Genomic DNA, 14856 nt, shown 5'->3' with positions numbered 1-14856 from the left:
ATATATATATAATAAGTGATTCCCAGGGCAGTGCCAATTTTCAAATGAGAGACATGGTTAATACCAGTTACTTTGTGGTCCACGAGTGATGTTACATGCCAAATATCTAAGCTCTTGGCATCATAGTTTCTCACAATAAGTCTCAGATATGTTAAGTCTTGATAAAATAGATAAAATACGTGACAAGATTCGATCAGAGACAAACATTCAAGCTGTACAAGTCGACACACAAGAGTGTATGAATAGTGAAATAGATGAGCTAGTTGAATTTACACTTGTAACTGAAAATGAACTGAGAAAAGTTATATCAAAATCACAAAATAAATCTTGTGAACTGGATGCGATACCAACATGGCTGTTAAAAGAATGTTTGGACGAATTGGTCCCCTCATTGACAAAACTGATTAACTATTCATTAGATCGTTCATATGTTCCGAAATCATTCAAAAGTTCCCTGATCAGACCGCTTCGTTCATATGTTCCGAAATCATTCAAAAGTTCCCTGATCAGACCGCTCATCCAGAAGCCAGATTAAGATACCAACATTCTAAAGAATTACAGACCTGTTTCGAATCTGCCATACGTGTCTAGAATTATTGAGACAATAGTTGACTCTCGTCTGGAAGGATATTTAATAGCAAACGAGCTTCACGATCCCCATCAATCTGCATATAGAAAATTCCATTCAACTGAAACAGCACTGATAAAAGTTCAAAATGATATATTGAATTCACTAGACAACAACGATGTTACCATGTTAGTTATGCTGGACTTATCAGCTGCATTCGATACAATCGGCCACATTACACTTCTACAGCGCCTTAACACCAACTTTGGCATTTCTGGAAAACCGTTAGAATGGATACGTTCATATCTAAGTGATCGACACCAGACTGTCACAATAAATGGTGAACTGTCAAATCCAGTCAAATTGAGCTATAGTGTGCCTCAAGGATACGTTCTGTGACCAATTTTTGTACTATGTACACTAAACCTGTTGGTGCAATATGTAAGAAACATGGATTGGAATACCATTATTATGCAGACGATGGACAACTGTACCTCTCCTTTAAACCAACATGTCCGGTCTATAAGAATGACTCTTTAGATCGAGTTCAAAGCTGTCTTGCTGAAATAGTAACATGGATGAACAATAATATGTTGAAAATCAATCCTGACAAGACAGAAGTTATTATATTTAAATCTCAGAGAAACCAACAGCATGTTGAGACCATAACTGTGACTATCGGAGATGAAAACATAAAACCATCAAATAGTGTAAGAAATATTGGTGCTGTATTGGACAACAACATGACCCTGGAAAAGCACATTAACTCACTTTGCAGATCTTGTTATGGACAACTACGCCAGATTGGTCATATAAGGAAATACCTGAATACTGATGCAACAAAATCTTTAGTGAATTCTTTAGTCACCTCACGCATGGATTATTGTAATGCACTTTTATATGGTGTACCTAAAACGACATCGAATAAACTACAACATCTTCAAAACACTGCTGCCCGCATCATCACAAGAACATCCAGATTTGAACATATCACTCCAGTATTGAAGAAACTACACTGGATTCCTGTGGTTTACCGAGTAGATTTTAACATCCTTATGCAAACTTATAAAGCCCTAAATGACCAGTCACCAATTTACCTTAAACATTTACTGGCGCTATATCAACCAACAAGAAACTTAAGATCAAAGAACTCTTCAAAGCAACTTGCTGTTCCCAAAAGTAGGACTGTAAGATATGGTGACCGCAGTTTCCTTTCGGTGGCACCAAAACTGTGGAATGCACTCCCAGACAGTATCAGAGACTCAAAAACAATACATGTTTTCAAGAAATCTTTAAAAACACTTTTTTTCCAGAAAATTTATAGTAACTAACTGTGCTGTATTTGTCATCACTGTGAATTGGCGTTCTGTATTTCGTTATGAGATATCTGGGTACACATTTGAAATATTATAGTCTATTTTTGAATCACAATTCAATAATTGATTACTGTTTTATCAAATTGGATTTAGATTTCAGTTGTCTTATCTTGATTTGTATTTTTTTTTAATTTTAATAGTTTTAACGTTTCTCTTTATTTTATTTTCAAGTCCTAGATTATTCTTCATGTACATTTTTTTTATTTTAAACATTTGTATTATCGACTGAGTTTTAGACTTTTAGATTAATCATGGCATATTTTATAATTTGTAAATGTATACATATATGTGTGTTAATATTTTTATTACTTTTTGTTTGTTTTTAAAGTCATTGTAAATGTATATAATTCCATTGTAAAGCGCCTTTGAACATTTTTTTTTTAGAAGGGAGCTATAAAAATGCGGTAATCATTATTATTATTTAGCCAATATACAAGTCTATTAAAATCAAGACCTTGGACAGGGCTAATATTAAACCAAGGGACATAATTCATATCAGTTTTGTTAAGGTAAAATTAGGCAATGCAACATGCTAAATATCTAAGCTTTAGACATTGTAGATTCACACATTGAAACTTAAATGTGTTTTCTTATATAAGTCTATAAAAATCATATAATACCTGGGGTATCGGGAAGCCCGAACCAATGCTCTGCATACCGTCTCATTATCAGTAATATTTCTGCCAAAAAAAATTATTTCTTTCTATTGGTTCAAAAGATACAGAGTGAAAAAATGCTTTTTTTATATGAAATCACCAAGTGTGACCTTGACTTGAGAAAGGTCAAACCTGCGCTCTGTACATTGGTTCATTTTGGTTAACATTTTTGCCAAGTCAAAAAGATAAAGTCAGGACAAGAAAGGTGTTCAGAGACGGACGGACAACCAGGTGCATAATAGTTTACGCCTACATTTTTTTCGGATGTATAATAAGGGAACGGACTTTGCATTCATGATTTTTTTCAAAACATGTTTAATATTAAATATCCTCATGATAGCAAGAAATTGTAATAGAACAGCTCTTATTTCTAGAAAGAAATTCTCCTGAAAATATTTTTTCTAAATTAAAATTTTAGACTCCACAGAACCTTTTTTTAAATCATAATATATACACCAAAAGCAGAAAAAGCCATATTGGGCTTTCACCTCTTGCCTCATGGCTGTTAAGGTTGAATTCTTCCTTATACCTAAATAGATTAATACAGTAAATAGAGGTTTCTCCCTTGTATTAATATTTAAAATAAATTTTTGAATTCTGAGTGCGGCCTTTGTTAAAAAATTTGTTAACTTTTTGTTTGTTTGTCAAATTACCTCAAATTTTTGTTCACAAAAACTCCATCAATGTGCTCCTCTTTCTAAACTACCATATTAGATAGATGACAGGCCACCGACTTGGGAAAGATTTTTGAAAAATGGTTGAGATATCAACATAAAAAATGTAAAAATAATTGACTGATGCTGATTTTTCAGCAATATTTGACATAGAAATTAACGTAAAAAAGGGTACAAAGACTGTGTGGATACCTCATTTAGGACTATAAAGAAGTACCAGTTTCTTTTTCGATAAATAATTTGTGTGATATAGATCTATTGTAGTCTTTGAACCAAACTTTGCTTAAGAGAGTCAATATTTTAAATAAACATCAAGTTATTACAAAAATAGTTGATCCAGTGTTAGAAGTATTTTCCCAACCAGTATGGGATTATATTTTACAAGTGGATTTCTGTATAATGAGAAAAATATCAATTTAAAAACAATATGTACAGTTGGCGAGTTGCCTTTTTTATCCTTGAAAAGTACTGGAACACTCTTGAAGTTGGGACCTCGGGGGTTTTAAGTTTGAATTGACCAAACTGACCTCCTTTCTATGGGGGCTCTGGGTTCCTCTTCCCAGGAAAAAACATTAATTTACATGTTAAATGGTGTCTTCTGGTGCATTTTAGGTGCACATTTTTGAATAGAAATGTCTACAAATTTTCACCAAAAAAACATGTAAGTTATGGTTAAATGGCAGTAATTCTTTGAATATTAAATGATGGCTTTTGAAGCATTTTAGGTACAAATTTTAAAATACACATTTCAACATTACTAAGATTTTAGATGTGTACTGGTGTTAAATACTAACCTTTTTACAGAACTTTGCAAGTAAATGTCATTTAAACCATGGATGATGAACGGCAGCAAGCTAGAATATTGATGCTTGCATGCAGTTGCAGCAGGTACATGACTATTCCGACATGAGTCGCTGGTACATGAAGGACGATTTCAGCACAGTGTCAGTGCTGAGAGAGCGCCGTGTGAGCGCTGTGAAAGCGCAGTGAAAGCGCAAAAAACTCGGTAGAAGCGCAGTCCGAACGCAGAAATCGCCGATTAAAACGCCGCAAGAACGCACTACAACGCCATGGAAGCTCCGAAGCAACGCCATGATGGCCGTGAGGACGCCGCAAAGTCTCCATGTCAAAAAATATATTTTTCTTGCAATCTCGCGACGCTTTGTTAAATTTTACAACGCCATGCAAACACAATAAAAGCCCAGTCTAGTGTGACGGGGCTTTTAGACTATATTACTTTCGAAATTAACTACCTACAATTTCTCATGATAATTGATGTATCTTTGTCGTGCATTAACATCCAAAGCAGCAAAAGGCTTTACTTTGCGAACGGAACAAAACGGAACGGAACAAGCATTGGAGCACCACACGGGGCACAACAATTTCTACTAATATGTTTCCTAAATGAAAAATTGAAACTGTCGATGCAACAAAATTTGGTCTCTTAAGATAGGCCTAACAAAGAAATAAAACAGCCATGAAATACTGTTATGCAGCGAAAAGACAATATGCAGATAGAATGTTTCACGAATAAATATATGCATTGGTGTTTTGTCCTACGCATTGCGACGATATGACATTTCTCTTTAAAAATCAGATAAATTAGGAACGTTGCGGAAACAGTATAGAATATCACTGCAAGTATGAAACAAGGAAGGTTGGCATTCAATGGACACATCCCCTAAGGCGGTCCCTAGGCGGTTTTTGTTTTGCCATCGGTGTGCTTGACAGTGTTTTCTTTGTTCTGTATTTGATCTATTTCTCATCAAAAGTGGTTTTACAACACAAACCATTACTTTTTCATTACCTCCAATATTTGTTTTTGAGCAGTTATAAAAACCATTGAAGAACACTATTAAAATAGTGAACAAACTTTAACAACACTTATGAATATATTTCATACAAGCAAGAGTAATTTCGAGTGATGCAGTATGTAAAATGGAAAAATCACAACGAAACTAATCACGTCCTCAGAACTCAACCCTAGACATAACCAAGCCACCTCAGCGGCACCAAGTAACAAAAAACAACATCAAACGGACCATGTCGTGAAATTGACAATAATACTAATTTCAGTGAAATTTGTTATCCTCCTTACAGTGTAGACAACACACTGGATATATCCATCTCAGAGGTCAGATGAGAAATTTATATAGATGAAATTCTTTTAATTAATGCTGCCTTTGATCTCCAAGTATCAAAATTGAAATAAATTAATAAACAGTTAATTTGAAGCGATGTGACATTGTACATGTATATGGTTTATTCAACAGGAGGAGCCACTAAAAGAAAGTTTTTCCATCACATTTTTGTTCGAAATGCAAATTACAAAATCCTCTCTGAAAGAACTCTAAAATTTGCATGAAGATTGTTTATCATTCCGATCAATCCACTGGACCAGGTGTTTTTTATCAACTTTTTAATATCCAGCTTCACTTTAATGTTTCATAGACCAACAAAACTTACATCTTTGCATACCTATATTATCACTGTATTTATAAGGTACACTGGGGATGCTTCCCGACCCCTTTGTATGACGGGGTTAATAAATTTTGAAATTAAAATAAAATAAAATAAAGCATATCTTAGGGATGTTTTTCACCACAAGTATCAGCATTGATCACGGTTATGACTGCAATGAAACGAGTGTTATATGTTTATGTTTCACTCAAAGTGTACAATAACAAAGTGAATTGACTTTGCCTTGATTATTTTGTTATTTTTTGTTTGTTTGTTTTGTTGTTGTTTTTTTTCTTGCTTTTTTGTAATCGTTTTCAGTTATGATTAGTAGCATATCCTGGTAATGTTGCATATTTCATGTCACCCCCTGTGGCACAAATAAATATTTTGTTGAATCCTAATTAAGAGTTGTTGGATTTAAACCGATGATGATAATAATGAAAATGTTATATTCAAAATCAAGAATTTATTTTAATGATATTCTGAAGTTCTGAAGCTTAAAATATACTACAACAAGTTAGTTTTTCTTCACATTCTTATCAAGTAAAATTTCAGAAATGACTTGTCAGAATTTACTAAAAATCAACGATAAAATTGTTTGTTTGGTTTGGTTTTACACACCAACACAATTTGGGTCATATGGCGCCGAAAGAGGAAGGATTATTTTGGCTAACCTCGGGTACTACAAAATTAAAGCAACACCAAGGGTCAAAACCCCTCACCTGCTGGAGCTAAGAGGTGCATAGACTCAAGTAATTCGAACCCATTCAGTCGCTTCCTACGATCACGCAGTGATAAAACGGTGGCTGCAATTCTGATGCATCAAGCCTTTAAAGCAACCCCTCAACCAGAAGGGAATAACAATAAAATTGAAGACATATGTAAAAGTTAAGCCTTACTATTTGAAATTTTTATTCAACTGAAACACAAATAATCAAAAGGGGAATTTGAAGATCGCCAAACACAGCACAATTTGAGCTGTTGTAAACTCGGTTTAATTGAGCCTGTTCTTTATGGATGAAAGTTGTACATGAATATAAGCTATCTCCCAGAGTTGTTCAAACGTTACATATGTTGCAGATCATTTGGTTTTTAAAGTCATCACTTCGAAACAATAAAATATAAACATTTCACTTACCTTTTGGTAGGGCCGATCGCTAAATTTGTAAGAACTTTGGCCCAACAGTTTTGCTAATTATCATTTCGAAACTCGATTGTTTCTGTGTAAATCAACATGTACATGTATATATTTTGCTTATCGTTTCGGTGAGGACCGATCACTGATTTCTAAGAAATTTAGGGTGGACCATGCCAGGGGATAGTGTTTGTGGTCAATATACATATATTTTTTTTTCTTAAAATGATAAATGGTATGATTCTGATTGAATAATGGACATTTTAAGGGTTAATAAATAATATATCACTATCATATTAGGTTTCATCTACACCGGAAGCTGACTATGATTGTTAATATGTTAACAGACAAGTGTTATAACTTTGGTCACAGATGTGTTGAGAATTGTTCTTCCGTCTGCTCACTTCCCGCCAATCATGGGTTCGAGTATCAACAGTAAGAACTTCATCGACAAAGGGTTAATTCTCTTTGTTACAGGTCTAATTCTCTTTAGTAAGATTTCTAGTCTCTTTGGTAAGGGTTAATGTCTCTTTGGTCTCTAACAAGGTTGAGTCCCTTTGGTTAGGGTTTGAGTCTCTATGGTAAGGGTTTCAAGCACTTTTGTAAGGGTTTGAGTCTCTATGGTAAGGGTTTCAGGCACTTTTGTAAGGGTTTGAGTATCTATGGTTTCTTTGGTAAGGGTTCAAGTGTCAACGATAAGAATTTGAGTTTCGCAATGGGGAGTTTAATTTCTAATTGCGGAGTTTAGTCTTAACAGCAAAAGTTTATAAAACTTGATATGTTGCTAATCTATGTCTAATGTGTCAATCTAAAAATTCCAAAGCTTTTCTTTAAGAAAAAAAAACAACAAACAAGCACTTGTATAATAATCATGTATTTGGTTTGACACCCTGTATAAACATCTTACATAATTGGATATGTACAAATTAATTTTTTCTTGAACCACATTTATCACATTCACATATTTTCCTCTATTCACAATTATTAACAATGTGTAAGTAAGCAAAAAAAGTTATCGAATCATCTTTGAAATAAATCATTATTTATAAACAATCTGATTTTTTTTTTGACAAAGATGAATCATGTTGTTTTTACATACCTTTAAAATCAAAATATATCCTCATTTCATAGGGAATAAATATATAATATTATATATTAATATACATGTATTCCATTTTAGCCAAATTCGCTTGAAAAAGCAGTATACCTTTTAACATTCTTTTTACCAAAATTCAGCCGAGGCAGTTATATCCCTATTTAATCATACTCTCACATAGAATTAACATATCTCTTTTTAACAGGCATTCACACATATCAAGTATACATCATTTTAAAGATAGCACTAAAATTAAGCATGATAGAAGTTATATTTGTTTTCTATCTCTTTACCCATTTTTCTTTTGTATAGTTCAACTAATAACCAAATAATTTTACCCTCATATGCTGTTTCTTATGTCTTCATTGAACAAATAATTTTCGAAATTTATGATGATTAATTTTTCAGTACAGTTACTATGGAATATGTCAGGAGACAACAAACAAACATAATTTTGTCCTTTGCCTTTACGCAGTGTTAAAAAAAATGTACAACATATCATGAATCAAGTATATGATAAAAAAGTGGCAAGATAACTGATAATGACACAGCAGAATTTATAATTATCTTTATCAATACAGTAAACTCCGCTAAATGCGATTTTCAGGGGACCGCCAAATTCATACCATTATACCAGGATATACATGTAAAAGAAGCAAAAATTTGAAAACAAGAGTTGAGCCCGCTGCATCAACATTGTTTTAAGTGGTATATCTAATTAGTGATATCATTATAGGTGGTACATGGTATTAAGCGATACCATTATAAGTGATATATTATTATAAGTGATATCGTTATAAGTGGAGTTTACTGTACTGACATGCCTTACAAATATATTATTTTCATTCAATAGCCAAATGTACATTCATTAATTAAAACCAAAAGCACTATCACCAACTGTTAAGTTTATTTACAAGCTAGAATTTTATCTAACAGGCAGTTGTAGGGTAAAATTTTTATTGTTGACAATCTCATATTATTTCAGACTATAAATTTTGGAGAATACAAACACATAATCATATTAATGCAATAACATATTAAATCCCATCTAATTTAATAGGAGTTAACCTGTTATTGCATTAAGGTAACATCAGCTTAATTAATATAAATGTATATCATCAACAACTAGTGAAGCAAAGTTCTGAACATTGATAAAAAATATAAATACATGTAAAACAAATCTAATATACAACAAATGCTAGTTCAAATGAATGCCATTGGGTCCTTGACCCTGTTGACCTTGACCTTTGGCTATGCAACCTCAAAGCCAGTCTGGCTGGTAGAGCTCATTAACATACAAGCGCCTTTGAAGTTTGAAAGTTTAAAGGTGGTAGGACATCCTGTTCATTTTATTTAGTTCCGCCCATTGTTTTCTTGTTTATGGCACATTCTTTTACTTGGGAACCATATGGCACTTACATGTCACATTGAAGGTTCCATGATAACCCCCATACAAACACATCTACGGATGTTTCTAAATTCCAATTTTACCATTTCATATTAAATGTTGAATACGGCTTAAGGTGGGCGTGGACAGTAACTTGCACTATCTAGGACTGTCCGTGAACAGGCTCAATCAAACTGAGCCTGCAACATTTACAATTTTGTCATTATGTGCATTCTTTAGTGATTCTATATTACTCTTTATCTTTGCGTATGTTGGTCATGGCTTAAAAAATTTCAACAGACACACAAAACAGAAAAACACGCAGACTAAAAACAACATGCCCTCCTGATATATCAATCTGGGGGCATATAAAGCAAGCTAATATGAAAACAAGTGAAATTTGAAAAATTATTGCACCTTTGTGTGTAAAGCAACTATATATACAGATATATTCTACATTCAAAAACGTTTACTATATCAAGACATGAGAAAGGTTAAGAAAAAATAGATTATTTCAGGTACAAATCCATTTTTGAGAACTAAGTAAACAATGATAGTAACAGTTTATGCCAGGAGGTCAGCATTCTTAATTAAATGTGCAGTTCGACCATACCCTTATGTATTGGTTATTTAAATCAAGATCTATGAGTCTTTGGATATAGAAAACCCAAAAGATAACACTGGGTCATTCCATTTTCAAAAGTAGGCATTGATACATTTCATAAAAATAAATCTTTTTTTATTTTACAAAAATGGTAAACAAGTCAAAATCAAGTTTAACAGATTACAAATCAAAATCATAGTAAATTGCAACAAAATCTGGATTTCCACGAAACTAATTTTATATATTGAGAGCAAGGCCAAAATCATGTAAAATGATCAAATCACAAATTCCTAGCCATATGCGCGGGGTCACTTGATGAAAATCATTCTGAGGAAATCAGTTAAAATGTCTCTAGAAATGACAGAAAAGTTAAATACAGAAGAAACTGTTGTCACCCAGCTGCCTAACCTGTCACACTCCAACTTCAACCAATATATTTCCATTAGAAAAAAAAAACCTTTTATAAAACTAAATTAAGGCAAGCTTTTTTTAAAAAAAAACAATACATGTACATTTTTTCTATCAAACATCTATCAGCAAAACACCTTTTCTACATATTTAGCATTTTTTTCTTAAACTTCAAAATAAATATTCCCCAACAATAACATACACATATCTCAGATAAATTAATTAATTAATTAATTTTGTGTCAAAGGACAAGTATCTAATATTTAACATTTCCAAAATAATCAAGCATTTTTATAAATTAATGCCTTGAACACAAGTATCATAGATAAATTGCACTATCTCATATCCAATAAAAATACAACATTGGAGGTTTTAATTTTTCTCATGAAAAATTCTTGGCTTTTACTAGCCACCACTTAAAGACATACAACATTATTTCATATAAAAGTCTACATTAAAATAAAAGACAGGGCTTTTTTATGTATTGGCACCAAAATTACAAAGTTTCATAAACAAAAGCACCACATATTGTGTTGTATGCTTGTCTGTAATGGATGATGACTATCAATAACAAATGAGCCGTGTCACGACAAAACCAACATAATGAGTTTGCGACCAGCATGGATCCAGACCAGCCTGCGCATCCGCGCAGTCTGATCGGGATCCATGCTGTTCGCTATCAGTTTCTCTACTTGTAATAGGATTGGTAAGCGAACAGCATGGATCCTGATCAGACTGCGCAGATGCGCAGGCTGGTCTGGATCCATGCTGGTGGCAAACCCATTATGTTGGCTTTGTCGTGATGCGGCTCAAATTCTGACCAAGTTTTTTTAACAAAGTTTAAAAGAAGCATAACTCCATAATAAAGCTTTTAGAATAATACCCTTTGTCTTATAACTGCACTTTGTCATGATAAGCAAGTATGCCAAGTTTCATGCTTATACCTTTTAAAATCATTTGAATCATAGGCTACATTAATTTAGCAAGGCAACTATGCAGCAATCATAATAACTTGACCTTTTCTTTGAAACAGACAAGCTAAAAAATCATCACTTTTTCTGAAGCTTGGGTATTTTATCACATGAGATAGACTTTCATATTTTATACCAAGTTATAGCCTGATAAACATGTATATTGACATTTTATGGATACACCTGTAATAACAACATTTCAATAACAATAGTGCCTGGGCATATTCCATTGTATTCATTAAGAAAAAATAATTCCTTTGGTTTAGTTTTGAGTTTTCTTTGAGCATTTTACGATAGGTAATAACTTAAGAAACAAGAGCTGTCGGTAGGACAGCAACGCTCGACTATTCTTAGTGCTTGATAGTAAAAAAAATGCTTGATAGAGTTACCTCCTCCTGTTTACAGGTTGGGGTCATGATGGTGAACAAGTGTGCAAAGTTTCAAAGCCATATGTTTCATGGACTTTGAAAATATTTGAACTATTACAAAAACTTTAACGTAAATTCTAAATCGAAAAAGGGGCATAATTCTGTCAAAATGCTTGATAGAGTTACCTCCTCCTGTTTACAGGTTGGGGTCATGATGGTGAACAAGTGTGCAAAGTTTCAAAGCCATATGTCAATGGACTTTGAAAATATATGAACTATTACAAAAACTTTAACGTAAATTCTAAGTCGAAAAAGGGGCATAATTCTGTCAAAATGCTTGATAGAGTTACCTCCACCTGTTTCCAGGTTGGGGTCATGATGGTGAACAAGTGTGCAAAGTTTCAAAGCCATATGTCAATGGACTTTGAAAATATATGAACTATTACAAAAACTTTAACATAAATTCTAAGTCGAAAAAGGGGCATAATTCTGTCAAAATGCTTGATAGAGTTACCTCCACCTGTTTCCAGGTTGGGGTCATGATGGTGAACAAGTGTGCAAAGTTTCAAAGCCATATGTCAATGGACTTTGAAAATATATGAACTATTACAAAAACTTTAACGTAAATTCTAAGTCGAAAAAGGGGCATAATTCTGTAAAAATGCTTGATAGAGTTACCTCCTCCTGATTACAGGTTGGGGTCATGATGTTGAACAAGTGTGCAAAGTTTCAAAGCCATATGTCAATGGACTTTGAAAATATTTGAACTATTACAAAATTTTTAACGTAAATTCTAAGTGGAAAAAGGGGCATAATTCTGTCAAAATGCTTGATAGAGTTACCTCCTCCTGTTTACAGGTTGGGGTCATGATGTTGAACAAGTGTGCAAAGTTTCAAAGCCATATGTCAATGGACTTTGAAAATATTTGAACTATTACAAAAACTTTAACGTAAATTCTAAGTCGAAAAAGGGGCATAATTCTGTCAAAATGCTTGATAGAGTTACCTCCTCCTGTCTACAGGTTGGGGTCATGATGGTGAACAAGTGTGCAAAGTTTCAAAGCCATATGTCTATGGACTTTGAAAATATTTGAACTATTACAAAAACTTTAACATAAGTGGTTACGCCGACGCCGACGCTGACGCTCGGGTGACTGCAATAGCTCTACTTATTCTTATCGAATAGTCGAGCTAAAAAGATAGTTACCTAAGTGAGGATAGTTTCATAGCTTTTGTTGACAACTGAAATTTTTATTTTCATAAGCCCATTTTGTAATTTTACCTATGCATATTCAAACACTCTAAGAACATTATCAATAGCGGGTTTGTTATACATGACCCTTACAAAATAATAATGAGTAACCATTATATACCAAAGTTTTTCCATGTGTCTTAAACTACATATTGACACAATGAATAAAGTGTGTGAAAAAATCTCATTATTATATTATGCAAATTATCATTATAAATGAGTCATTGGTTTGGTTAAATGTATGTTATGTTTCCAAACATGCTAGATACTTTAACTGATTTTTGATACTTTAAATGTTCCATCTTCTACCAGTTTTTACCCTTCAAAAACAAGCCAAAAATATTGATTTCATACATATCAATATATAGATCTATTTTGTACAGCATTGATTGATTCATACCTTTTTTTATCATTTTAATATAACAATATAATTCATTTGCACTACATTTAAAACAGGAATAATGCTTTCACAAATTTCTAAAATAAAGGAAAAAATGTTTATTATGTTAAATGGACTCCATCAAGGTTTCTTGACCTGGCCAGACTGGAAATATTTTTTCGAGCTTAATGATCTATTTGATGTAAGCCTAGACCAATAACTTGTGTGCATAAATTTCAGATCACTTGCTTATTCCCTTTTTCAGAATAATTATTCTTATTGTGAAAAATGACCTAAAATTGAAAAGTGTTACAACACTTTTCTCTCAAATCAAACTAAGAATAGCATAAAAATACAATTTTCAATTTATTTCTGAGCATATTTCTAAATTATCTTTTGCCTATCTTTCTATTTTAAGTGCCCCAGCAGATCTTTGTAAGAAATTCAAATTACATATTTTTGGGCTTTGGACCTCAGTGGAGTTCCTTTAAAGAAATCACAAAAAATACTCTTTCAAAACAAACTACCATGGAATGCATTAGTATAGCAATGAGCAATAACTCCGATACAAAAAGCCTTATATAGTTAAAGCCCTTGCTCTAGTTAGAGCCCCTGCTTTCTCAATAATACAAAAGCTACAAATGATAAGACTAAAACGCTGATAAAAGAGCAAAAAAAAAGAATCAGTCTGACCATAAATACTATAAAAAAATTTCATCCAATAAGATTAAATGTTTTTCCCCTGCTTTACATATATATAGCAAAGCTTGCTTCCAAAATCACAGACTAAAATATTTGATATTTGTAGAATACATATATCCTAGTAGATGTCTCTATACTTTATCACAAATCTTCAACGGTACCTTCTTCAAATGGCACAAAATATCTCGGCCCATTTTCCTGGAAAAAAAAAGATAAATATTCATACAGCATAACATATTTATTACAGTTACTTTTTTTTTTTGGACTTGTTAATTATAATTACTAGCAACTGACCACAAGTATGAGATAAAACACTTTACATACTTTATTCTTCTTTTTTAATTATCATATTACATAAAGATATTCAATTCTCCAGCTATTGAAAGAGTAAACAAGAGCTGTCTTGCAAAACTGAAGAATGCCCCGGAAAGGTTTTGTAAGTACGGCAGAATAATGAAAAGAAAAGAGCATAAAAGTAACTAATTGCTTAATATTGTTCTTGTGAAATAAAATGCTACTCATAGCAGACTAACCACCTTGACCTTGGAGTTAAGGACATGGGTCTTAGACAAAATTCCTCTTCTTAATGTGGTAGACATACATGCTAGGTTATTTAAAAGACCTTCTATGCAATGTTACAGTCCTAACTTGAATGTGTGTACCTTTTAACTCTGTGTGAATGTGAACCTCCAATCTATGTGACCTTGACATTTGAGGTAGGGACATGTCTCTGAGAGGTGACACATCATCATGATGTAGTAGATATTTATGCCAAGTTATTTTAAAATGATGTTACAAAATGTTGTGCAAGTGGGGATTT

General features: G+C 32.9%; 1 protein-coding gene across 1 annotated transcript in view; it reads right to left on the bottom strand.

Annotated features, from left to right (window-relative positions):
* Positions 1-7727: 7727 nt before the first annotated feature.
* LOC132735810 (protein GDAP2 homolog) overlaps positions 7728-14856 on the bottom strand; it is a 34275-nt gene continuing 27146 nt past the window's right edge. The window contains exon 12 of the mRNA XM_060722852.1: positions 7728-14234. Within this exon, the coding sequence (XP_060578835.1) occupies positions 14178-14234 (57 nt within the window). The 3' untranslated portion in view covers positions 7728-14177. The remainder of the gene's footprint in view (positions 14235-14856) is intronic.

The sequence above is a fragment of the Ruditapes philippinarum genome, unplaced genomic scaffold, assembly GCF_026571515.1.
Source record: "Ruditapes philippinarum isolate M1 unplaced genomic scaffold, ASM2657151v2 ctg4708_1_1_1_1, whole genome shotgun sequence".
Lineage (NCBI taxonomy): Eukaryota > Metazoa > Mollusca > Bivalvia > Venerida > Veneridae > Ruditapes > Ruditapes philippinarum.
This window is presented reverse-complemented; position numbering and strand designations above follow the sequence as displayed.